This window comes from Engystomops pustulosus, chromosome 6 (assembly GCF_040894005.1).
Source record: "Engystomops pustulosus chromosome 6, aEngPut4.maternal, whole genome shotgun sequence".
Classification (NCBI taxonomy): Eukaryota; Metazoa; Chordata; class Amphibia; order Anura; family Leptodactylidae; genus Engystomops; species Engystomops pustulosus.
Genome location: NC_092416.1, coordinates 34,642,562 through 34,670,493, shown reverse-complemented (window position 1 = coordinate 34,670,493; position 27,932 = coordinate 34,642,562). Strand labels below are relative to the sequence as shown.

Genomic DNA, 27,932 nt, shown 5'->3' with positions numbered 1-27,932 from the left:
GCTGGCTATATACTGGGGGACATAGGCTGGCAGGCTATATACTAGGGGGCAGGTGCTGGCTATATACTATGGGGCAGGGTCCGGCAGGCTATATACTAGGGAGGCTGTGACCAATGCATTTCCCACCCTCCGCTTATACTCGAGTCAATAGGTTTTCCCAGGTTTTGTGGTAAAATTAGGGGCCTCGGCTTATACTTGGGTCGGCTTATAATCGAGTATATACAGTAATTATAAAGATCTACCAAGACACACATTACAGCTATACAAACATACTAAGAATTGTTCTCTTTATTTTACAGAAATTGCATAGAATTGTAGATTTCATCAAAAAAATATCATTATAATTCTTTCATACACAGCTTTTATGGACTCCTGGATTTTTTTTTTTAGCAACAAGGGGTAGATTTACCAAAGATAACCTTATGAAAGTCATATATTTTTGTCGTAAGAATTAGTACAAAACAACTGCCCTACGGCTTCCACCATAGTAGTGTCTCTACAGTTGTCCTGTTAATCTTCCAATCACTTTACAAAAATGTAATTTTAGAATTTTTCTTCTTTCATTTCCTTCCACCAACGCTCGTTTAGTAAATCTAGCTCTTATTCTCGATACACAATGGACAAAGCTCTATATTTACATGGCAGCCATGAGTAATTTTGTCCCATGACACAGAAAATTTTTGGAAATTGTTTTCACGTGGCCAGGATGTACACTTCATATAGGGCTGGACTTTCTCTACAAAACATGGATACTGGCATAACACAACCTTCAAAGACACACATGAAGCCATGAACATGAACATTCTCAACCGATTAAAACACCAAAACGATTTTCCTGATCGTAAATGGAGACCAAACTTATTCTCACCAGATCTGAATGAATCAATTTTTTCGACAAAATGTTTTGCTTAATACGACAGACACTGTGGGTATCCAAATAAGAAAAGCTTCTAGGTGTTTATGACTTTGGGTAAAGGAAGACAATGGCCCTTCGAGATCCAAAAATAACAATATCATGTGTCTAGGTATAGTCCTCTGCTAATTTGTCTGAGAAACCATCATGACGTCGGGAACTTTTAACGGCAGCTCGGATCACAGAAATCCATCGCCAGAGATTTTGGGGTTTTTTTTTAACAGGATTTTTGTTTAGCTGTAAAAAGTTTCATTGTATAATTAAATGATGACTAAAAAAACAGCACTGGATGTTTTTGTTCCATCTTCTCTCGTGGCTCTCTACTCCGGCTCACTGCTGTTTGTAGTCTTCTCCCATAAACTCTCCTCACTTTGTGCTGGAGATCCGGCAGAGGTACGCGCTCTGAGTCCTTGGAAGCGGCGACACTCTGGACATACTCGAATATGTGTACATTCTCGGGCTACTAGAGCTGCTTCTTGTGCCAGTCTCTGTGCCAAGGGGTCAGGCCCACTACCGCCACATAGTTTACCATTACTGAGAATACTTGTATTACGTCCTCTTCTATCATCCTGTAGGGTAGATCGAGAACGTATAATGCCCCCACGCCTACGACGTGGTAGGAGACTGTCTTTGCAGAGAATTATGTTGCTTAACTCTGTCACCATTTCTTTGCACACCGATACCTAAGATAAAAAAAAAAAATCATGAAAATATTTGGTAATTAATATATTGGGGGTCATTTACTAAGGGCCTGATTCGCGTTTTCCCGACGTGTTACCCGAATATTTCCGATTTGCGCAGATTGTACCTGAATTGCCCCAGGATTTTGGCGCACGCGATCGGATTGTGGCGCATCGGCACCGGCATGCACGCGACGGAAATCGGGGGGCGTGGCCGAACGAAAACCCGACGGATTCGGAAAAACCACCGCATTTAAAAAAGGAAATTGTGTCGCAGAGCTTGCACTCACCTTCATCCAGGATAGGATCGTGAACTACAGTGCATTTCAGGGAACTTCAGCGCAGTAGCGCCACCTGGTGGACGTCAGAGGAACTGCCTTGATGAATCCCAGCCGGACCCGAATCCACCACAGAGAACGCGCCGCTGGATCGCGAACGGACTGGGTAAGTAAATCTGCCCCATTATGTTTGAGCAGTGTTTTTTTTTGGTTGATATGTAAAAATATGGAGTTATAGTATTAAAGTCATATAAAAATTTGAAAGTAACTAGAGTAGCCCCCGTTATGTATTTTTCTTAGGGTTGACTCTTTTTCTTGCTCAGCTCTATTAGGATGTAGATGTGACTATAATGGGACACATTTACTTACGAGGATTCGGGTGTGGTGCGATTCACTAAGATCGTGCGTCCAATTTCCTGCAGGTGTCGCTGCCGCGCCGAGGTCCGCCGGAGTTCACTTTCTTCTTCCTGGTGCATGTGAGTGCTTGATCTTGCGACACATTTCGTTTTTTAAATTCCGCGTTTTTTCCGGTTGTCCAACGCCCCCCCCCCCATTTCTGTCGCGTGCAAGTCGGTGCCGATGCGCCACAAGCCGATCACATGCGCCAAAAACCCGGGGCAATTCGGTGCAAAGTGGTGCAAAACTGAAAATTTCGGGAACACCCGACGGAATCGCGGTCCGTGGACCCTTAGTAAATGTGCCCCAATGTGTCTGAGGTAATCTAAGGCACACCCAATTATATGATGAACCCACCCTCCCTCAATATGAAGACTCCACAAGCTAAAAACACCCCTAGAACAGATCCAAGGAAAATGTGTGATCTATCTACGGAGTACAAAAATATTAATCTTTATTTCGGCATTAGGCAAGACATCCAAAAATTACATGTAGACGGTCAACATGTTTCAGTCCTTAATCATGATCAGTTACGATTGAGGACATGAAAATGTCTGAAACGCATTGGTCTTTTTCATGTCTTGGATGTCTTGCCTAATAGCGACATAAAGATTCTTATTTCGGTATTCTATACAGTAGTTATATTTTATCTCAGAGTCATCAGATAAACTAGATGTATGCAATAATCACTTTATATACTCAATTGTTGTGCTGAAAATGTCCCACGCAGCAAACTTGAGTATATCAAATAAATAAATGTAGTACTTACCTCCGTTGCACCCTGTAGCTTCTCTTCTCTCTTGGCTTCATGTTTAGCAGCACTGGTAGGGTCCATGCGCTCTAACAGCACACATACTATGACGTGATGGAGTCACCTCCTGATGACATCATACTGTGTGTGGGCAGAGCGCATGGACCTGTCTCCACCTGTGCAGTTACATGAGAAGCCAAGATATAAGAGGAGCTGCGGGGAGCACTAGAGGTAAGTACTATATATATATTAATGGGGGAAGCTGATGGGCATTTCAGTGCTGAGTAGAGGGTGCTAGGCAATTCATTTGTGAACAAAGTGTGCTGGGCATTTCATTTGTGAATGGAGGCTGCTGGATGTTTCATTGGTGAAGGGCGGATGCTGTGCATTGTATGTCTGAAGGGAGGCTGCTGGGCTTTTTCTATTAGTGAGGGGAAGCTGCTAGGCATTTCATTAGTGAGGGGACGCAGCACAGCGTTTTAGTCAGAGGAGGCTGCTGGGAATTTCATTAGTGAGGGGAGGCTGCTGGGCATTGCATTAATGAGAGGAGACTGCTGGGCATTGCATTAGTGAGGGGAGGCTGCTGGGCATTGCATTAATGAGAGGAGGCTGCTGGGCATTTCATTAGTTAAGGGGCGATGCTTGATCATTTTATTAATAGTGTAACCAACCTAGGCTTATAAATTTTCCCATTTTTTGGGGCGCAAAATTCGGTACCTCAGCCTATATACAGTATACATGATGCTACTGAGAAGTTTATTTAAGGTGAATATCTGCAATAGTTATACGTAATGCTACTAAGAAGCTTTTACCTCAGATTCATCAGAATTGCGTATAGTCCACAGGAACTCAAGCACTGCCATAAAAATAGCCACTATGAGACCGCAGATTAGTACAACAAAGATGCCGCCAATATTTTCCATTCCTAAACCTGTAAAAAATGATAAAACCACAGGTAATAAGAAATGTTATCCCAATATACTATGACTACAACATGCTACACATTTGGCCCAGCAGTAAGATAAATATTTTAATAGATTCGGTCTACTTAAGATACAGGTCTATCTAACCAGGGTCGTCTCCAGGTTTTAGTAGGCCCCTGGGCGAGAGAGCCTCAGTAAGCCCCTTTGTGGTGAACTCACGTTGTAGCATTAAAAATTCTAAAATTAAAACAGTCTCCTGTTCCCTAAAATATTCCCTAGTTTATCATCCCAAACAAGCCCCCTCATGGTTATTTTAAACTGGTGTGTGCCGCCTCTGGCAGGATCCACTCTTCTTTTATCTTTTTATGCCATAGTTTTTAAGAAGAAAATACTTTAAAATTATGCAAATGAGCCTTAGACACTAACACTTATGGACCCTGGAGCTCCTTAGGCTCATTTGCATTATTTTAAAAGGCTTTTTAAAAAAAAAACATGGCATCAAAAGATAAAAGAAGTACAGATCCTGGTTGAGGGGGCACACACCAGTATGTCAGTGAGCTTGGTTTACAATCCTTCATCCTGGTGGTAGATGCCCTTTAAATTCAATAGTGTTCATCCCCCCCTCCCTACCAAGAACAAATACATAGCTAACGTCAGCTTTAGTTTAATGTGTATTCCAAGCCTTATAAGCAATAAACCAGATATATTTTTGTTGTTTTTACCTTAACAAAATGTGAGTGTGTGTGTAGTATGGTATTACAGCTCGGCTTCATTATAATTGTAATGAATCTCTTAGGCCCCAGTACATGATGGATGATAGTCACCTGAATCCACAAATGGTGGAGGCTTCAACCAAACATGTTTTGTAAATGAAGTTTCCCAACTCTCCACTGTCTTACGATCAACAGAAGATATTAAGGGATTGGACAAGTTGGAATTATAGTGCCTGAACTTCTGTTCTTTGTATTTTCTATTCACGTAGCATGCACTTTCTGATAAGCCAATCATACTTGAGTTGGGAGAGATGGCTTCTGCTATCTCATAGCTATCTTCTAAAGTATGGAGATCACTAGAGCTGTCTAGGTTGCATCCACTTCTTCACTTGACCTCTTAAGTCTAACACATGGCTCCTTATTGTCTCCCATTCATGCTGTGTAATCCAACGTCTGAAGATTAGATGTCTAAGGTTTTAGAAACTGGGGGACTGGGTAATTGGGAGTAGTATCCCTAGACTTAGAGACCCTAGTGAGTCCACTTGTACCATTTGCCTTCTAGTTAAAGTGCTGGACTTGATGATACTCCACTATATCATTGTTTAGTTGAGGACTGTCTTCCTCTCACACAGCCAAGCCAGTTCCCTACACTGTAATGAGGAGACCCAACCAGGTTAAATCAGTGCTGTCTACAGTTGGGAGTCTGTTCCTTCTGGAATAGATATACTGGTTTGGCTTAATCCCACATCATATTTTTAGACTTCTTGTAGGTCATACTTGATGTTAAGGGGGCTGCCTTTCAAGGTAGCAAAAGGAGGCATAAATTTGACATGCTTTGTGCAGCGCTGCGTAATCTGTGTGCGCTATATAAATAAAGAATTATTATTATTATTGTTTTCCATTTAACACCTTGGAAAACGTTTTTGCATACTTCCCAGAATTTCCTAGTGGAGCATCTATGGCTTTAAGTCTCTACACCTTTAAGGTGGCCTTAATTGGCAATCTCAATAGAAAAGGGAGACAGTCAGCTCACTTGGAATCCATATGGCAATGTCAGGAGTGTTGGAGCACGGACAACTTAGTTCCAAGTCCGAGATGTAGTAATGAATATACGTTCAGCTTCATACAACAATCCTCAAAAGTTCATAAAACGTAGAAGTTTATTTCATCTTGTTAAAAGTTTAAACGATGGTATATTAGCACATGGAGCATGAAGACATCACAGCGTTACTCGCCTACATGTTTCGGAAGATATTCATTTATCATGCTGTGATGTCTGCATGCTCCATGTGCTAATATACCGTTGTTTAAACTTTTAACAAGATGAAATAAGCTTCTACGTTTTATGAACTTTCGAGGATTGTTGTATGAAGCTGGACGTATATTCATTACTATTAATTGGCAATCTCTCCATATGGAGAACACCTACTGTCTGACCCATTGTATAGTTGAGGGAGTAAACCAAGAAAACATATTTGTAGCGTCAAGTCTACCTTTTGCTCTGTGGTCTTCTTCTTTTGGACATATTCCTCCATCCCACCACTTTCGTTTTAGATCCTCTAAGCAGTTGTTTTCTTGGAGCTGTAAGATTGCCAGATCAAACTCGTCTCGGAAAGCTGAGCCTTTAAGACAAAAAATATAGTAAAAATTTCCAGGGTTTTCAAAAAGTTCAATCTCAATATCATTAATACAGTTTGAGCTATTCCTAGCCATAGAAACAACACTCAAAACTATATTATACTATACATTTGATAACACAAACTATACAAAAGTTCTTCCATAAGGAATTAAATAATATAGGACTGTATTTGTAACATACCTATGGGCATGCCGATACCGTAGCCTTTAGTGTCCAACAGGCCGCCGACCTGAGTAAGATTGCAGTTCCGTTGCCGATAGTACTCGTTCATGGTTGACTCCAGTAGGAAAGCGTAATTGGAGTTCAGCACTCGGGCGATACCTTCCTCTGTGCTCTTGACAAATACGCTTGGTTGTTTAGAGTGCATGTAATTCCACATCCTCTGATAGGTCTGGTAACGAGAATTCTACAGGGGGAAAAAAAAGAGGATTGCCTCAATTTACACCGGTGACAGGTGATTTTCTTTTGTTCCTTTTCACTTTTGGGAAAACTGAAATGTCAGGTAGTGTTAGATCGCTGCATATGCTAAAGTTTCGGAAGACCTAAAAAAATAATGTTTCCTGCACACAACTGTACGTGGGCACACAGAGTCCCCTGCTGCTTTGTAGTAGGAAACCCCAGGGAGTTCAGGAGCAGCCAGGTGCCGGAAATATTCTCCTGTATAAGTATTGCCTTCGTAATAAGGAATGAGATGGAGCATAAGAAAATTTTGATGAATATAAAGTGATGTGCTATACTATGACCCCATATAATACCAAAATACTGTACACATCTATGCGTAATATTTCTGTTTATAACTTAACATATATTACAAGCTACAAGAGTGACTTTATTGTTCATGTGAAACTATAACTACATAAAACTCTACTGGATGGTAAAAAGTTACTTGAAAGAAGGTCATGCTGGAGCCTCCATGTATCGTCCCATACTCAATGGTGGTCTGGTCTGCAAGGTCATCTACTGATTCGATGGGTACATCCATTCTTTGCACAGTAAGAAAGGCAGCTAGATTTGCTGTGTATGAGGATATTATTATAAGGGTGAATGCCCACCTGGAAGAAATGGAAACCAGGTTGTGGTTACCGTATTACATGTCACCAGTAAGTTAAAAGCTATGTGCACACATATGAGAATTAGCATTTTTGATGGTCGGGATGTCAGTGCTTATGACTGGAAGACCATCACAATGCTGGAACTGGGGGCTAGTGGAGAGGAACTGTCACCCCTGCTCCACCCCCAGGGGGTTATAATTTGTTTATTAATGGCCCATCCTCTGAGACTGATCAGCTGTTTGGACACTACTATAGACTCAGCTCCTATTTAAGTGAATGGGGTCCAAGTCTGCAGTTATGGCACAAGGTCACCAAGGTCACACAGATGGTGTTGGTGTTGGTGATGATGGTCATCTTTTTATGAAATACATCTTTATTGCAGATCTCTGGTTAGGTTAACATGTGGAGGGTTTGTCTTCGATGATTCTAACATGAATTTTGCTAAGGGAAACACCCAAAAAAATCAAAGACTGGTGCTCGGTGAATCTGCACAAGAATTGGCTTTATTCAGGGGCATAGTTAAAGGGGTGGAAAGTGCAGTTGCATTTGGGCCCAGTAGGCGCACCGAAATTTTTTCAATATGAGGAGACTAGTACTATAAGCAGTACATTAAAGTTGGGTACCCAGTACACAGGGTCAGCTCCAGGTTTCAGTAGGCCTCTGGGCAACAGAGCCTCTGTGGGCCCCTTTGCAATGAACTTATTTGGGGGCTAAAAATTCTGAAACTAAGACAGTCTCCTGTTCCCTGAAATATTCCCTAGTTTATGGTACCAATCAGCCCCTTTAAGGGTATTTTATATAACTCCCCCTTACCCACTATGGATTAATTGGATACAACCCCATCCCACCCTATGGATTCATTAGATACAGACCCCCACATCCTGATGGCTTTCTTATGTACAGCCTTATGTGGCCCCCCAGCAACTCTAGGCCCTGGCACTTGCCCGAGTATGCCCAGTGCTGGCGCCGACCCTGCCGGCACAGATGTGTGATTAAAGTGTTTCAAGTAGTTTTTCTCTATGAAGGGTAGTATATTATTGCTGCCAGTATGTACATACTGTAGCAGCAGTGACATAGCCATCTTCACAATCTATCCCATAGCCATATTTAGTTAAAATCTCCTAGTTTTCTCACAGTGTGGTCAAATAAATGTGAATCATAAGGCATCATTATTAAATGATGTCCCTGGGGTAGTCTCTTACCAAACCCCGCTGACACATCGTGTCGACAAAGCTCTGGGCGCGATGGTGGATCCCTGCTGCATAAATCCTCCAACTGGAAACCACAGGCTGTTCCCCAGAGAATACTGATTTATTAGGAGATTGCATCTTCCCTGGACACACGGATGAGGACTGTACCATTCATATGGAGTCAAGCTATAGAAATAAAATACCATATGTAACATATTAGAGAAATGAGTCGAAACAGGTACAAAATTGTTGTATCTTTCCCTTTTCACAGCTACATGTTGCCAGTCCCATTGGTCCCTTGGAGAATCCCATTTAGATCAGGTGGCATATACCTTTTAGGACATGGTTATATATATTCATGACTCCCTTCTATTAGCCGTAGCAGTGGAAACTACCTCTTTGTCCACTTTCTCATCCATTCTCCTACCTTCTTTTCTGGGGTTTCAATCTAAAGGCTCTACTGAATTCCTTTTTGCAAGCAAGACAGACAGAAACTATTTACAGTGGGTATGGGAAGTATTCAGACCCCTTTAAAATGTTCAATCATTTTTTCATTGCAGCCAATTGGTAAGGTCAAAAAAGTTTGCTCATTAATATACACTCTGCACCCATATACATTTTGACCGAAAAAACTGAAATGTAGATATTTTTGCTAATTTATTAAACTGAAAAACTGAAATATTACATGGTCATAAGTATTCAGACCCTTGGCCATGATACTCCTATTTAACTCACATGCCTTCCTTCTGATCCTCCTTGAGATGGTTGTACTCATTCATTGTAGTCCAGTTGTGTTAAATTAAACTGATTGGACTTGATTAGGAAAGGCACACACCTGTTTATATAATACTTCACAGTGCATGAGAATCATGAGGTCTAAGGAACTGCCCAATGAGCTCAGAGACAGAATTGTGGCAAGGCACAGATCTGATTAAGGTTACAAAATAATTTCTGAAACACTCAATGTTACTAAAAGCACAGTGGCCTCCATAATGCTAAAATGGAAGAAGTTTGGGGAGACCACAACTCTTCCTTGACCTGGCTGTCTAGCCAAACTAAGCAATCGTGGGAGAAGAACATTGGTGAGAGAGGTATAGAAGAACCCCAAGTGGCTGAGCTCCAGAGATTGCAGTAGGTAGATGAGAGAAAGTTCCACAAAGTCATGTATCACTGCAGCCTCCACTAGTTGGGGCTTTATAGTAGAGTGCGCCGATGAAAGCCTCTCCTCAGTGCAAGAAATATGAAAGCCGCATACAGTGTGCAAAACACATGAACGACTCCCAAATAAGATTTTTTTGTCTGTTGAGACGAAGATTGATCTTTTTGGTGTTAATTCTAAGCAATATGTGTGGAGAAAACCAGGCGCTGCTCATCACCTGCCAAATACAATCCTAACATTGTCACATAAAGGGGGAAGTATCATGCTACGGTGGCAGGGAAGGAAAGATGAATGCGGCAGAGAAAGTACAGAGAAGAAATCTCTGGATGAAATCCTCTTCCAGAGCTCTGGACCTCAGACTGGCCAGAGGTTCACCTTCCAACAAGACAATGACCCTAAGCCCACAGCTAAAATAACACAGCAGAGGCTTCAGAACATCTCTGTGACCATTCTTGACTGGCCCGGGCAGAGCCCGGACCTAAACCTGATGGAGTATCTCCGGGGAGACTTCAAAATGGCTTCCACCAATGTTCACCATCCAACCTGAGGGAACTGGAGATGATCTGCAAGGAAGAGGCAGAGGATCCCCAAATCCAGTGGTGAAAAAGTTGTAGCATCTTCCCAAGAAGACTCCTAGCTGCACCAGCTCCAAAGCTGCTTCTACTCATGACTCATGACGTTTTTTCTATCAAGATGAGGTGCAGACTGTATATTAATGATAAAAAAAAACTGTTTTTGACTTGCAATGAAACAAAGAGTGAAAAATTTAAAGGGGTCTAAATACTTTCCGTACCCACTGTAGGTGTCAGATCACAGATAAGCTCTATGGAGAGGGGAGGGGGGAGGCAGTGAATCTCAGCATTTGGTTCTCCTCCCTGTAGCACAGAGAAGACGTAAAACCAAGATCAAGAGGAAAGTGCAGATTACAGGTCACATAATGCACAGAAACATTGCAGTAGTCAGGGGGCGGTAAATAAGGAGTTACAAACTTTATTTAAAAGTTAGGTAAGTTTTAAAAAGATCAGCTCCCACTGCCTCGATTTTAGTTGCCCTATAATTAGGGGGATTTAATTAATACTGAGGTTATTTTGAGACGCAATGTAAAAATATCCAATTTGTTTATTCAGGTTTACATTTCAACCAGACTATGCGACTGTTATTGTATAATTATATGTTTAGAACCAGTCCATTGTGTGATGGTGTCAAGGTCATTTAAGGTCATAAAATGGGGAGGTGAGGGTATTGTTTACTTTAAATAAGAATTTTCTTCTCCTTCCAGATAATTGCACAGCCTCACAACGCTTAATGAGTGCGCTGCCAGGGAGAGCGGGCATGGTTAATTAACATTATGATTTTAGTGACATTCCACCAATTATGCATCCCAAGGTGACTGCAGCTCGTCAGCCCACACACTCCGCATACTGAAAACTACAACAAATAAAGAAAAACTGCCAGAGGTGCCTTGTTATACTTGGTTTATATCTCAGCATTGTCTATTTCGATGGGGAAAAACTATAATATAAACTTTTTGCCAAAATTTTCTATGGTTTCATTTAGAACTCACATGTAAGAAGGGTTAAGGCTCACTTCTGTTGTATACACACCATCAATCTGGAGACATGTGGAGTCCCATATGTATTGTATGTGCCGCCATATGGTATCCCCATGAGGTACCATATTCTCAGTGCTTCTAGGAATATGGCATGCAATGTAGCCTGCCAAATTATTTCCATGAGCACTTTCATGGAATAGATGAGAAGAATATTATGGGATCCATGTAACACCAGTGACATTGTTGGACATGAAGCTTCAAAGTAAATCTTTGTATTTTAAGATTGTCTCATTTTTTTGGTATAAAATTCCGATATTATATATATATATATATATATATATATATATATATATATATATATATATATATATATATATGTACAGGCAGTCCTCGAGTTATGTACAAGATAGGTTCTTTAGGTTTGTTCTTAAGTTAAACTTGTATGTAAGTCGGAACTGTATATTTTATAATTGTAACCCCAGCGAAAATTTTTTGGTCTCTGTGACCCAAAACTTTTGGTTTGTCACAGGATTAACAATAATTCTTAATTGCAGACACTATTGATAACTGTTACAGCTGATCATTGTAGCCTAAGGCTAAAGTACAGTAAGTTACCAACATCCAGAGGTCCTTTTGTAATCAGGGGTCGTATGCAAGTTGGGTGCATATATATATATATAGATATATATATATAATATATATATATATATATTCCTAATATAGTGAACAAGGTTCCCACATAGTCAAGGAATAAAATTCATGAACTATATTTAGGACACATAAAACAATGGGGCACATTTACTAAGGGTCCGCACACTGCATTTCCGTCGGGTTTCCCGACTATTTCAGATTTCCGCCACATTTAACAGGGGATTGTGTCGCCCGCGATCGGATTTTGGTGCAATCACACCGACTTTCATGCAACACAAATCGTGGGGCGTGGCCGTTGGACAACCGGACTGATTCAGAATAAGAGCGGGATTTAAAATTCTAATTGTTTCGAAAGACATGCTCTCACATGCACCGGGAAGAAGAAGGTGAACTCCGGCGGACCTCAGCGGGGAAGAGACACATGCAGGATTTCGGGCGTACGATCTTAGTGAATCGCGCAGGACATCCTCGTCAGACAATGCACCTCGGGGATCACGACAGGACCGGGTAAGTAATTGTGCCCCAATGTTATTTGATCAGAGCATTTACTGTTTAGTGCCTACTAGGACAAAAAAAAAGTTAAAAACAAAGTTCAACAAAAGGTTATATAAAAAAAAACCTTATAATAGAAATATCATTTCCTTACAAAGAGCTTTGTTGTTAACATAGGAAAACACAAAAATGTAACATACTTGGTATTGCCAAATCCATAAAGACAAAACTACTGTATGTTTTCGGCAAAATGTTTATAGTTTTTTTTGCTCCCCCCAAAGACTATAATCTAATAGAAGCTAAAAGTTGCATATGGTTGAAAATCAAAACAACAAATTGTCCTGCAAAAAAACAAGTCCTTATGCAATTCTGCTGATGGAAAAATAATTGTGTTGAGGTCACAACAAATACAAATGTTTCTGTGCAGAAATAGCAAAGCATAAATAGAAAACTAAATCGAACTGAAAGTTGTACTTTGCATTTATCAAAACTAATCACAAAATAGTCAGACTAATCTCTAAACGCTCCTTAACAACCAAGGACACTGGGGATCTGATTACAACAGAATTTTGTTGTAATTTTTTATCAAGGGTTCTAGACAGTTTTTAGAAACTTGTACAACAAAAGGAGCATGTCCTCTAAAAGGGAATTCACAGGGAATGGTTCGAGTGTCAAAATTATGCAAATGAACCCACATTTTGGCACAATTTTACACTTTTGATAAATCTGCCCCACTATTTTCTCCCCCTTACATGACAAATCAAATGGCAATAAATGTAATAAATTTTACCGAGCCACAAGGAACAACACACAGCTGACAGCCAAGTAGCCAAGAAGCATGAAGAGCCACACACCAGGTGAGAATGGATCCAGGAAAGAAAAGTATCCCGGCTTCCTTCCCTAGGAGAAAGTGAAAACCAAATGTAAGCAATTTTCAAAACATATTAATGGTAATATTATTTTCAATCTATTTTTACGATGATAATTTGTTTCCGGTGGCCATTGACGTGAGATAGAGGTAGGTCCATGTTTGACAACCCTTGGCTGTCCATTTTGGCTGTAGCAGTGGTTCAAACTGATCATAAATGTTCAATGACACTGGGTGAAGGTCAAAAAATTATGTGGATCTAATCATAGAATAGTATAACATTTTTTAAACATGATTGACTTCATTTACAAATGTTGATGGTTTTTCTATCTCTTACCTAAAATTATATATTTTATACATTTCACTAAAAGAAAGATTGGGTTCCAGTTGTCCATTTTAACAATTTTAGTTTAAAATAAGACCATCTTTATTCAATATATATATATATATATATATATATATATATATATATTTTTTTTTTGGTATTAATATCTTCATTTATTTTGCTTGCAATGAAATGAAAAAAACACAAAAAAGAATGAAAAAAAATCATTGATCATTTTACACAAAACTCCAAAAATGGGGTGGACAAAAGTATTGGCACCCTCAGTCTAATACTTATTCAATAAATTTTAACCTATACATATTTCGAATAGGGTTGTGACAAATGCTGGAGGGTTTACCCTAAGGGACAAATTAATATTAGACAAAACAATTGCCAAAACAATCAATTAAAGGGTCTGCCCTTTCTTAGGCATTTATAATCTTTTTGTATTCAAAATCAGGAATTTCTTTCTTGGAAATTTTCAATAATAATTATTAATAAGAATTCCTTTACTTATATAACGCTACAGAGCTACACATAATTAGCCAAATTTGTCACTGTCTCCATGGGGCTCACAATCTGATCAACCTACCAGTATGTTTTGGAGTGTGGGAGGAAACCGGAGGACCCGGAGGAAACCGACGAAGAGAACATACAAACTCTTTGCAGATGTTGAACTGGAAGGGACTTGAGCCCAGGACCTCAGCGCTGCAAGGCTGTAGTGTTAACCACTGAGCCACCATGCTGCCTGTTATTTTCATGGACACCATGGCCATGTGCTGCAACTTGAACATTTAATTTTCAGTTGCGTGTGACTACTGGCAGCTGGGTCAGAGAACAGATGGAATATCAGAAGTAGGGAATATCTTGTTTGAGGAGGAAATACTATTCAGGTCCAGTTTAAACTTCACACTTCACACTAAACTTATCTTGAGGAGAATCCTAATTAGTAAAACACATACAAAAAACACAAATGGCAAAAGTTTCACACAATTTACATTTTATACTTTTTAAAGTTAATTTTGTTTTAAAAAAAACCCTTCCTGCAACCCAAAACCCCCCTTATTTATAGCGAGGTGCCAACCAAAAATTAAAGCAGTGACTTATTGCTCCCTGTTCAACAACTTTCAATCATATTGGCCTCCTGAGGACAGCAACACAGTAGAAAGATGGAAATTTTACCTTTTTTCCAGTTTTCCTCTGTACACAGAGAATCGTGGGGCCAGCAGGAGGTCCTCCAAAGATAATTCAACCCTGTCTAATTCTCCCTCTTCCTACAGTCCAAAGTAGCAAATTAAGTATCAAAATATGACTGAAAGCAGCATCTTTTAAAGGAAACCTACCACTTGTAGTGGCAGGTTTCCGATGGCAATACCGGGCACCAGCTCAGGGTGAGCTGGTGCCGGCGCTTATTCTTGTTAGTGTTTTAAACCGCGGTATCGCGGTTTAAAACACTTTTTAAACTTTATAGCCGGCGCAGGCAGGTACGCACTCGGCGCTTACCGTGCGCGCGGCTACATAGGAAGTGAATGAGAGCCGCGTGCACGGTAAGCGCCGAGCGCGTACCTCCCTGCGCCGGCTATAACGTTTAAAAAGTGTTTTAAACCGCGATACCGCGGTTTAAAACACTAACTAAAATAAGCTCCGGCACCAGCTCACCCTGAGCTGGTGCCCGGTATTTCCATCGGAAACCTGCCACTACAAGTGGTAGGTTTCCTTTAAGTAGCTTGGAACTGCAGGAAATTTCTTTGAGTCCTGTTTGGTGTGCTGGGGCGATGGCCCGGGTGCCCACAGAAAGGGCTCAGAGTGCCGCCTCTGGCACCTGTGCCATAGGTTCGCCACCAATGTCCTAAAGCATTCTTTCCCCAGATTCACTCATGTTTGTACTTTTAGGGAACTTCTCAGCAGGTTTTCACCATTAAACCTACTGATAACTTCCTGCAGAAGTCTTCATAGGGATCATTGCCCTAATTTCTATTTCTAATAGCATTTTTTAAAAATATGTTTATATAGTGGGTATTTTTACCCACAAAAAAAAAAGCAAAAATGGTAAATTTGATGACCAAAAATTCAACAACGTTTTGCAATTTATGTGACTTTTTCCTATTGCAATGTACAAAATATCTGGCAAAGATTGTGATTGGACCAGGTTATGAAAGAGAAGGGATAATCGTAACCTTACCATATGTACACGGTACAGAATGCTGATTCCTAGAGTCATGAATGGTTTCGAGAAGTCAATGACCTTTTCTCTTTCCGCTGTGATTGTGAGTCCAGCTACAGCCAGATCTGCTTTCTGGAGGAGTAAATACAGAAATTATACATCTTATAAGGATATAATATCCATAATAGTAAATAACTGCTACAAAATTGATAGCAAGATAAAAGAGTCTGTAAAATATCCTTGTTCTTTGGAAACTCATTTTATCATCTAATAATGATTACATCTAATATAAAAAGTACACACAGAGTAAAAACTGAGAATAAAAGGGCATTGTTACATCTCTGTCTCGATCTTCTGCACTTTGATGTACTTTATTTGCTGGACTGCTGGCCTTTTGCAATCCTTGCTCCGAACCAGCAGGCTTGCACACCTTCTGCCCCCTGCCCCTCTAACCAGAAGGACTCTCATATACACTATGTGTGCCCCTTCCTCTTTTGCCGGTCAAATAGTTTGTATTGCTAGCTTCCTCTCAGTGCTTTTTTGCTACCCCTTGTTATTCTTTTTTTTTCATATTGGCTTACGTTCTCAACTATTCTCCTGTCTATTCGATTTTGTAATTTATTAGCTATCTGTTGTAATAGACTTCCTCTATCCACAGCTATTGTGGATAGGGTGAACATCTTCCACCGCTCCATAAGCCAGTTCTGATATACATGTGCCCATTTTAGATGCCTACTTTGGTGTACAGAAGTCAGAATGGTCTCTAGCTATGCCAGACTATATGTATACCCTAACCCTTGGCAAGCTTTTCCTTTCTAACTGTAGGTGCTGTAGGTCACGTGACCTACTGTCAGTCGCTTTTGGGACTCCCTGTAACATTTCTATATCCCTCCAACCAAAGATATGGGAGTGGTTTTCATGGAAGTGCATTTACTAATTACCCACTGGACATCAATAGGAAGTCTCAAAAGTGGCTTAAGGTGGGTCACTTGACCCGCAACCCCTATGGGAAGAAGTGGAAAGTTTACCTGGATAAGTAAACAATGGATTACCCTATTTGAGTATTGTATATACCCTGGAAACTTTCTAATATTTGTCCAACCCCTTTTAACTAGTCTGTGTGATCAGATCTGGTTATCTAAGCCAACCCTTCACCAAATTGTCCATCAGTGGACCTTGAACGTCAATGACCTTTTCCACCAGTTGTCCTTTTATGGACCACTTTTTGCAGATATTCCAACCTGCTCAGCAGTCCATTAGGATCTACCTGAGATAATCATTGTTTTTCACTTAACTTGTCCGTGGTTCTTATTGCTATGGCTGACCTGTTATATACATGTAGCGCTCACGTATCTGTATATACCTAAAAATAAGCAATAAATCCCATGGGAAGCTGAAGAGTGCCAGCTGTGTTAAAAAGTGCAATGTTCATGTGGGTAAATCCTATTACTTCATCCCCTAGACTGCTAGTATAGCTTCTTTTCTTGATCCTCGATGATTCCTGTGACCCCTGCTGCTTGTAAAGCGCTGTTCCAGCGAGGCGTAATGACTACATTTTATGTAATACACCGACACATTGTTGGGAATGAACCTTGGATTCAGTCTGCTTCTTCGTGCACAATATGGTAATCTCTGAGTTTCTGCAGACACCCAACATGTAGCGAGCTCTTCTATGAGGCGAGCGTATAACAACTGTACAGGAATAATCAGCCGCCTGTCCTGGGGATACAACTTGTCTGATGTATATTTGCTATGAAGAGAAGCATTTTGTGTGTCAGTGTGAGGAAAATGGAAAGGGCTCATGAAAGGCAGATGCTCCGTGAGCCAAAGGCATTAGGGAAGACTGGCAGATGTGTGGAGAGGTCAGGACAAAAAACCTATTTATACTTAAATTTAGAAAGCGTACAGTGCAAACATAATAAAGTAACATTCGCTTTTCATTGTGCATGCAGGGATGTACAAAGTGCTCCACATAATCCAAGGTTTTCTTTGGGTTTGGCTTTGTACACATTTGCCTTTGTGGACCATCAGTTTTTGTTTGCTAATGGCCCCGGCATTGTCCATTTATGTCCGTTCATAATCTATTTTCTACTTATCATAATCCATTATCATCCATTTTCTACTTAGCCTCTTTACAATTTAGTTGGGTCTTTTAAAAACTTTGGAATAAATAGTTATGCATTTATTACTTTCCGCTTTGATGCCGATTGCTTCCAGTCTGGAATGTACCTGACTTTTTGGGGGCTTCCGAATTCACAGAAATACTAGAAGTGGTCGCTTAACCAATCATTGGCTGAGTAAGGTCCTTAATCCGGCCAACGATTGGCTAAAGGGTTTCCTGTGTTGTCGGGAGACACCTAGGACATAGATTGTAGCAAAGACTTGGACTGTCTGTAGGATAGCAGTGGGAACATGGTAAGAAGTAATGGCACTTTTGTAGCTTTCATAGTTAATTTTAATATGTCATTTAGATTTTTAAAAATAAAGAATAATTAAAAAATAAATGACTATTGTAATTAAATATTATGTATTCAAGCAGCAATTTGGTTAATGAGACGGCTTCTTCCAGATGGTGGCTGCAGAACATTGCCCCAGAAGGGACTCCCTATAGGTTGTGACTAGAGATGAGCGAGCACTAAAATGCTCGGGTACTCGTTATTCGAGACAAACTTTTCCCGATGCTCGAGTGCTCGTCTCGAATAACGAGCCCCATTGAAGTCAATGGGAGACTCGAGCATTTTTCAAGGGGACCAAGGCTCTGCACAGGGAAGCTTGGCCAAACACCTGGGAACCTCAGAAAAGGATGGAAACACCACGGAAATGGACAGGAAACAGCAGGGGCAGCATGCATGGATGCCTCTGAGGCTGCCTAATCGCACCATTATGCCAAAATTATGGGCAACAGCATGGCCATGACAGAGTGACAGAATGAAGCTAGATAGCATCTAAAACATCCAATAATTGACCCTGACACTATAGGGGACGGCATGCAGAGGCAGCGGCAACAGGCTAGAGAGTGTCATGGCGACATACCCTAAATGGACTCAGGCTTCAAACCAATGGGTGGCAGAGAGGAACCAAAGGAGGTGAGCAAGAAGCGCTCAAATAATATCGGTACATGATAAAAGTTTGCCAGTATATTTTGTGGATTACACAGCAGGGTGGCGACAAAGTTAACATGGAAGCCATGAAAACAACCCAAAATTCTGCCTGACACAGCTCGTTTGATAAGGGGACCATGTATGGAGGCAGTGAACTAGTAGTAGATTAAAGGTGCTGCAGTTAAAACTATGTTAGTTGGATCTTGGCATGGAGCTGGCGCTCCGCTGCCAGGCGAGCTTTCGCCAATCCAAGCCCCTGTCTCTAGGCTACTCCCCAAACAGCACTTCTAAGAACCTTTTGTATAAGATCAAGTGTAGTAGCGTTCTTATAAGTTTGGGATATGGCGGGTGAGGGGAATGTAAACAGATGCGCAAGAAGCGCATGATGCGCATGGAGCTGGCGCTCCGCTGCCAGGCGAGCTTTCGCCAATCCAAGCCCCTGTCTCTAGGCTACTCCCCAAACAGCACTTCTAAGAACCTTTTGTATAAGATCAAGTGTAGTAGCGTTCTTATAAGTTTAGGATATGGCGGGTGAGGGGAATGTAAACAGATGCGCAAGAAGCGCTGAAATAATATCGGTAAATGATAAAAGTTTGCAAGTATATTTTGTGGATTACACAGCAGGGTGGCGACAAAGTTAACAAGTTTGATGTGGAATGCCCTGTAATAGCTCTTGGGCGGTGTGCCTTTTATCGCCTAGGCTCAGCAGTTTGAGCACCGCCTGCTGTCGCTTAGCGACGGCACTGCTGCTGTGCCTAGAGCTACCGACTGATGGCGCCATGGCCACGGATGGTAATTCGGAGTAGGAGGAGGTGGAGGAGGGGTGGGAGGAGGAGGAGGTATACTAGACCTTTGAGACCTGGACCGAGGTAGGCCCCGCAATTCTCTGCGTCGGCAGTATATGACCAGCCCCAGGGTCAGACTCGGTCCCAGCCTGCACCAAGTTAAGTGTAGTAGCGTTCTTATAAGTTTGGGATATGGCGGGTGAGGGGAATGTAAACAGATGCGCAAGAAGCGCATGATGCGCATGGAGCTGGCGCTCCGCTGCCAGGCGAGCTTTCGCCAATCCAAGCCCCTGTCTCTAGGCTACTCCCCAAACAGCACTTCTAAGAACCTTTTGTATAAGATCAAGTGTAGTAGCGTTCTTATAAGTTTAGGATATGCCGGGTGAGGGGAATGTAAACAGATGCGCAAGAAGCGCTGAAATAATATTGGTAAATGATAAAAGTTTGCCAGTATATTTTGTGGATAACACAGCAGGGTGGCGACAAAGTTAACAACTTTGATGTGGAATCCATGAAAACAACCCAAATCTCTGCCTGACACACCTCGTTTGATAAGGGGACGATGTATGGAGGCAGCTATATGGACGACTTTTGGAGGTAGCAATGGAGACAACGTGTGGAGGCTGCTATGGAGACAATTTAATTTGGATAGTGCCTGTATGTGGCAGTCCAAAAAAGTTTTCAAACCAGAGGAGCAGGTAGGTGGCCCTCCAGAAAAATGAAATAGATTGAGTGCCTATATGTGGCAGTCCAAAAAAGTTTTCAAACCAGAGGAGCGGGTAGGTGGCCCTCCAGAAAAATGAAATAGATTGAGTGCCTGTATGTGGCAGTCCAAAAAAGTTTTCAAACCAGAGGAGCGGGTAGGTGGCCCTCCAGAAAAATGAAATAGATTGAGTGCCTGTATGTGGCAGTCCAAAAAAGTTTTCAAACCAGAGGAGCAGGTAGGTGGCCCTCCAGTAAAATGGAATAGATTGAGTGCCTGTATGTGGCAGTCCAAAAAAGTTTTCAAACCAGAGGAGCGGGTAGGTGGCCCTCCAGAAAAATTGAATAGATTGAGTGCCTGTATGTGGCAGTCCAAAAAACTTTTCAAACCAGAGGAGCAGGTAGGTGGCCCTCCAGTAAAATGGAATAGATTGAGTGCCTGTATGTGGCAGTCCAAAAAAGTTTTCAAACCAGAGGAGCAGGTAGGTGGCCCTCCAGAAAAATTGAATAGATTGAGTGCCTGTATGTGGCACTCCCAAAAATTGTTTAAAACAGAGGACCGGATAGGTGGCCCTCCAGAAAAATTGAATAGATTGAGTGCCTGTATGTGGCACTCCCAAAAATTGTTTAAAACAGAGGACCGGGTAGGTGGCCCTCCAGAAAAATTAAATGCATAAAGTACTATAGCTAGAGCCAGTGGGCCCTGTCAAAAAATAGCCAGTTTCCTCTGCTTTACTGTACAAAGAGGAGGAGAAGGAGGAAAATGAGGAGGAGGAGGAGTGGATAAATTATTCAGGTTGAGCTTCCTTCACCTGGTGGAGATTGGAAATTATGAGAAATCCAGGCTTTATTCATCTTAATAAGCGTCAGCCTGTCAGCGCTGTCAGTCGACAGGCGTGTACGCTTATCGGTGATGATGCCACCAGCTGCACTGAAAACCCGCTCGGACAAGACGCTAGCGGCAGGGCAGGCAAGAACCTCCAAGGCGTACAGCGCCAGTTCGTGCCACATGTCCAGCTTTGAAACCCAGTAGTTGTAGGGAGCTGTGTGATCATTTAGGACGATGGTATGGTCAGCTACGTACTCCCTCACCATCTTTCTGTAAAGATCAGCCCTACTCTGCCGAGACTGGGGACAGGTGACAGTGTCTAGCTGGGGTGACATAAAGCTGGCAAAAGCCTTGTAAAGCGTACCCTTGCCAGTGCTGGACAAGCTGCCTGCTCGCCTACTCTCCCTCGCTACTTGTCCCGCAGAACTACGCACTCTGCCGCTAGCGCTGTCAGAAGGGAAATACTGTTTCAGCTTGTGAACCAGGGCCTGCTGGTATTCATGCATTCTCACACTCCTTTCCTCTCCAGGGATGAGAGTGGAAAGATTTTGCTTGTACCGTGGGTCCAGGAGAGTGAACACCCAGTAATCGGTGCTGGAATAAATTCTTTGAACGCGAGGGTCACGGGATAGGCAGCCTAGCATGAAATCTGCCATATGCGCCAGAGTACCAACGCGTAAGAATTCACTCCCCTCACTGGCCTGACTGTCCATTTCCTCCTTCTCCAACTCCTCCAACTCCTCTTCTTCTGCCCATACTCGCTGAACAGTGAAGGACTCAACAATGGTCCCCTCTTGTGTCTCGCCAACATTCTCCTCCTCTTCCTCCTCATCCTCCTCCACCTCCACCTCCTCCGATATGCGCTGAGAAACAGACCTAAGGGTGCTTTGGCTATCAACAAGGGAATCTTCTTCCCCCGTCTCTTGTGACGAGCGCAAAGCTTCCGACTTCATGCTGATCAGAGAGTTTTTCAACAGGCCAAGCAGCGGGATGGTGAGGCTGATGATGGCGGCATCGCCACTGACCATCTGTGTTGACTCCTCAAAGTTACTCAGCACCTGACAGATATCAGACATCCACGTCCACTCCTCATTGTAGACTTGAGGAAGCTGACTGACCTGACTACCAGTTCTGGTGGAAGTTGACATCTGGCAGTCTACAATCGCTCGGCGCTGCTGGTAAACTCTGGATAACATGGTCAGTGTTGAATTCCACCTCGTGGGCACGTCGCACAACAGTCGGTGAGCGGGCAGTTGGAGGCGGCGCTGCGCTGCCCTGAGAGTGGCAGCATCTGTGCTGGACTTCCTGAAATGCGCACAGATGCGGCGCACCTTCGTGAGCAAATCAGACAGATTGGGGTATGTCTTGAGGAAACGCTGAACTATCAGATTTAACACATGGGCCAGGCATGGCACATGTGTCAGTCTGCCGAGTTGCAGAGACGCCACCAGGTTACGGCCGTTGTCACACACAACCATGCCTGGCTTCAGGTTCAGCGGTGCCAGCCACAGATCAGTCTGCGCCGTGATGCCCTGTAATAGCTCTTGGGCGGTGTGCCTTTTATCGCCTAGGCTCAGCAGTTTGAGCACTGCCTGCTGTCGCTTAGCGACGGCACTGCTGCTGTGCCTAGAGCTACCGACTGATGGCGCCATGCCCACGGATGGTAATTCGGAGGAGGAGGAGGTGGAGGAGGGGTGGGAGGAGGAGGAGGCATAGTAGGCCTGAAACACCTGGACCGAGGTAGGCCCCGCAATCCTCGGCGTCGGCAGTATGTGACCAGCCGCAGGGTCAGACTCGGTCCCAGCCTCCACCAAGTTAACCCAATGTGCCGTCAGCGATATATAGTGGCCCTGCCCGGCAGCACTCGTCCACGTGTCCGTGGTCAGGTGGACCTTGTCAGAAACGGCGTTGGTCAGGGCACGGATGATGTTGTCTGACACGTGCTGGTGCAGGGCTGGGACGGCACATCGGGAAAAGTAGTGGCGGCTGGGGACTGAGTACCGAGGGGCGGCCGCCGCCATGAGGTTGCGAAAGGCCTCGGTCTCTACTAGCCTATAGGGCAGCATCTCCAGGCTAAGCAATCTGGAGATGTGGACATTAAGGGCTTGGGCGTGCGGGTGGGTTGCACTATATTTGCGTTTCCGCTCCAGCGTCTGGGGTATGGAGAGCTGAACGCTGGTGGATGCTGTGGAGGATCGTGGAGGCGACGATGGGGTTTTTGTGGCAGGGTCCTGGGCAGGGGGCTGACTATCAGCTGACACAGGGGAAGGAGCAGTGGTGTGCACGGCCGGAGGTGAACGGGCTTGTTGCCACTGAGTGGGGTGTTTAGCATTCATATGCCTGCGCATACTGGTGGTAGTTAAGCTAGTAGTGGTGGAACCCCTGCTGAGCCTGGTTTGGCAAATGTTGCACACCACAGTCCGTCGGTCATCCGGTGTTTCCTTAAAGAACCTCCAGAATTCTGAAAATCTAGCCCTCGCCGCAGGAGCCCTCGCCACGGGAGCTTCACTAGTTGACACATTTGGCGCTGATGCACCAGCTCTGGCCCTGCCTCTCCGTCTGGCCCCACCACTGCCTCTTACAACCTGTTCTGGTCGAGGACTCTCCTCTGTCTCAGAAGCACTGTGTTCACCCGGCCTATCAACCCAGCTTGGGTCTGTCACCTCATCATCCTCCGATCCCTCAGTCTGCTCCCCCCTCGGACTTCCTGCCCTGACAACAACTTCCCCACTGTCTGACAACCGTGTCTCCTCATCGTCGGACACCTCTTTAGACACTTCTTCCACTACGTCAAGAAGGTCATCATCAACCACAGACTGCGACTGGTGGAAAACCTGGGTATCGGAAAATTGCTCAGCAGCAACCGGACAAGTGGTTTGTGACTGTGGGAAGGGTCCAGAAAACAGTTCCTCAGAGTATGCCGGTTCAAATGCCAAATTTTCCTTGGAGGGGGCAGACTGGGGGGGAGGAGGCTGAGGTGCAGGAGCTGGAGGAGTGCCGATTTCGGTGACATGGGTGGACTGCGTGGAAGACTGACTGGTGGACAAATTGCTCGAAGCATTGTCGGCAATCCACGACATCACCTGTTCGCACTGTTCTGGCCTCAACAGTGCTCTACCACGAGTCCCAGTAACTTCAGACATGAACCTAGGGAGTGTAGCTCTGCGGCGTTCCCCTGCTCCCTCATAAGCAGGTGGTGTCTCACCCCGCCCAGGACCACGGCCTCTGACCCCTGCAGTAGTTGGACGCCCACGTCCCCGCCCTCGTCCTCTACCCCTAGCCCTCGGGTTAAACATTTTTAAAATGAGAGTTATAACTTTAATTTTTTTTAACTTTTTTTTGTGTTTTTTTGTTTTTTTTTGTGTTTTTTAGTTTTTAAAACCAAACGATGCTATCCTATTGCTATGGCTATTTTCTAGCCAAGTATGAAAGCACACTACTATGCCAGATGAGATGACGCTGAGTTATTAAACAAAATAAACGTAAAATAAAAAAGGAAATTGCAGACTGTGCCTAATTGAAATCCAACCCCTAATAAATTTTCCCACTTCGGTCTTTGCAATGGATATGTGCGTCACTAAGCGCAAAACACAGCGGTCGCAAGTCTCACTACAAATTGCTCACAATTTGCTAGTAGATGCACTGCAGCAAGTACAGCCACCAGCAGATCAACCAGAAATCAACCAAATATATAACGCTACTGTAGGCGTAAGTAAGCCGTTTGGATTCTCCTATGGCTATTTTCTAGCCAAGTATGAAAGCACACTACTATGCAAGATGAGATGACACTGAGTTATTAAAAAAATAAACGTAAAATAAAAAGTAAATGGCAGACTGTGCCTAATTGAAATCAAACCCCTAATAAATTTTCCCACTTTGGTGTTTGAGGTGGATATGTGTGTCACTAAGAGCTAAACACAACGGTAGCAAGTCCCCCTGCAAATTCCTCACAATATGGTACTAGCTGCAAATAAAAAAAAAAAAGTATAACGTTATTGTAGCCCTAAAAAGGGCTGTTGGGTTCTTGGAGAATCACTCCTGCCTAACAGTAAGCTAATAGAACACCCTAACGCTTTCCCTGACCAGCAGCAGCTCTCTCCCTAGCGGCATCCAGACACAGAATGATCCGAGCAGCGCGGGAAGCGGCTAGTCTATCCCAGGGTCACCTGATCTGGCCAGCCAACCACTGCTATCGACGTGTAAGGGTACCACGTCATGCTGGGTGGAGTGCAGAGTCTCCTGGCTTGTGATTGGCTCTGTTTCTGGCCGCCAAAAAGCAAAACGGCGGGAGCTGCCATTTTCTCGAGCGGGCGAAGTATTCGTCCGAGCAACGAGCAGTTTCGAGTACGCTAATGCTCGACCGAGCATCAAGCTCGGACGAGCATGTTCGCTCATCTCTAGTTGTGACCTTTCCTGCTATTTACACTGTGCATATCCATAAGTTTGATGTGACTGTAGCCTAAACCAGATTTTTTTAAATATTACAAACAAAAAATATAAATTTTTTTTAAAAATGTTGGTGTCATATAGAGTGGTGGAAAATCATCTTAGTCTTATTATCACTAGAAAGTACCCACATTAGTGAGGTGAGGAGAAAGCACTAATGGTGATTTGTCTCCCATATAACAATAGGATTGTACAAATCTACCCTAACATCTCCTGGAGAGGTTGGCCACTCCCATGCACATTAGGTATTCAACAAGTTCCACTTACATGTAATATGTAATATGTATGATCAACTTTTTGTAGCTGTAGTCAGGAGGTAAGTATAAATTGTATGAGAAGTAGATTGAATATCCGGCACTCGTGGTCATTAATAAAAATACATATAAAATTGTATCACTGACCTGAACAAGGCCACATGCACATGAGGGGCCCATCATATAGCCACACAGTCTGCGGCCATATCATGGCACACATAGAGGTCTATAGCAAGCGGTCCCGGTACAGTGAGCGTGCAGTGTCTCACCACACCGTGAGCAAGCTGACTTTTTGGATTTCACTGGAGAGGGGAGGGGTGAGGAGCATTCACTTCCCCTCCCTTCTCCAACTGGCTGAATACTACACCGGGCGATCACATGACCATGTGCAGGGGACCTAAGGCAGTGCAGATGGGGACAAAGACAATGGGAATGATAGGACCTTGTATATTGCATATGAAGATTTTGTTCTTACCCTTGATATCAGTTCTCCAACCATCCCATTCCAAGTGCCATTCAACTCCGGAACTCCGTAAAGTCCATCAGCTACCAGGCGGATCTTATAATTAAAATGTAAGATCTTTGACAGCTCCTGTAGCATGTCCACACAGAACCCTTCATATCGGTCATTACCCTCCAGTTCCTGATGGTTTGGCTTCAGCATCAAATAGGGATTTTCCTGTAAAAAAGAAATGTTTTTGGTTATTTTAATCAGTTTGGATTCTGCTGTTGTTGTTCCTTCCAATGCTAACATTGCAATGGTTCGGGCTAGAAGGGTTATTCCAACTGTGCAGAGATGAGTGAATTCACACCTATTAAAAGAAATCAATGGGCAGGATTGAAGGGTGATAAATGGACCTCTTTAAGTCCCAGTCACTTCTATGGAGCTGTGGAAGTTGAAAATGGGACCTCTGATTCTGGTTTTGGGAATTTGAGGGGCTCATAATGAAAAAGATATGTCCGGCTTCCGGCTATCAATACCAACGCTGTACTGATTCTATACCCATATTTATACTACTTCCCTAGAAATCATCTCTCCCCTACAAAACAATGACAAATGTCTTTCTCCTACATCATCCCCTCTCACTAATTGAAACCCCATTTGGACTATATATTTGAACCTTTATCTCCTCCCTCATTCATGTCTACCACATTATGACAGTAACATAACAAAGCCTCAAAACTTTTTCCATATTTCAAACTTCCAGACTTTTCTTGAGCTTCACCAGTTCTCTAGAATGCGCTACACTTCCACTGTCCATAATTTCAAGCATAATGTAAAAACTTCACAATCTCTAAATCTTCGGTTTTTGCATTTCTCCCACCACCACGCTTCCAAAAAACTGGCAGCACTCCCAAAGCTTGTGGGGATCAAGGATTTATTCAAGCAGCTAACCAATACCATACATGGACATAAAGTAATGTTACATCAGTGCATACACGGATATAGGCTAATGACCGGCTCTTGCAACTTGTTTTAATAAAAGACAGCCAAACCGTTGTACAATACACATACTTTTACAGATTAAAGGGTTATTCCCATCTGGGCATTCACTTATAAGTTGATTAATCTGCCATATATAAACATTTCTTCAATTGCATGTTATTAAATAAAATGTTCCTCTGTGGCGATAATTTCCCATAAATGTCGCTATGTTGTCCTTTAGAAACTAGTTAGGTGTCCTGAGATATGACCACCCTCACACCTTGGCAGCGGTGGCCGGACATGCGCTATTCATGCAAGTACAACCACCTGGGGTCAGTGTTCATCACCACAGCACGGCTTTGGGACATGTATATCTCTCGGCCATTTCATATGCAAAAAAAATTTGTTTCTTTGTACAATCACTCCACCAGGGGTGGTCGTATCCAAGGGTAACAATCTAGTTTCTAAGAGACAACATGACTACATTTATGTGAAATTATTTTAACATTATTATTATTATTTTATCTATATGCCAGGTGAATACAATTAAATGGGAATGCCCAGATGAGAATACTCCTTTAAGTCATCTCCATTTACTTATAAGGGGGAGATTTATCAGAAGTGCATGAGAGCAGAACTGTTT

At 42.9% G+C, this 27,932-nt stretch overlaps 1 protein-coding gene across 5 annotated transcripts in view; it reads right to left on the bottom strand.

Moving 5' to 3' along the window:
- Positions 1–711: 711 nt before the first annotated feature.
- Positions 712–27,932, bottom strand: part of GRIK4 (glutamate ionotropic receptor kainate type subunit 4) — a 210,134-nt gene continuing 182,913 nt past the window's right edge. For all 5 annotated transcript variants that reach the window (XM_072155633.1, XM_072155630.1, XM_072155632.1 and 2 more), the window contains 9 exons: positions 26,339–26,542; positions 15,765–15,878; positions 13,180–13,289; positions 8,548–8,721; positions 7,180–7,345; positions 6,474–6,699; positions 6,148–6,276; positions 3,831–3,949; positions 712–1,596 (listed from right to left, as the gene is read on the bottom strand). In XM_072155633.1, coding sequence (XP_072011734.1) covers positions 1,234–1,596; positions 3,831–3,949; positions 6,148–6,276; positions 6,474–6,699; positions 7,180–7,345; positions 8,548–8,721; positions 13,180–13,289; positions 15,765–15,878; positions 26,339–26,542 — 1,605 coding nt within the window. In that variant the 3' untranslated portion in view covers positions 712–1,233. The remainder of the gene's footprint in view (positions 1,597–3,830; positions 3,950–6,147; positions 6,277–6,473; positions 6,700–7,179; positions 7,346–8,547; positions 8,722–13,179; positions 13,290–15,764; positions 15,879–26,338; positions 26,543–27,932) is intronic.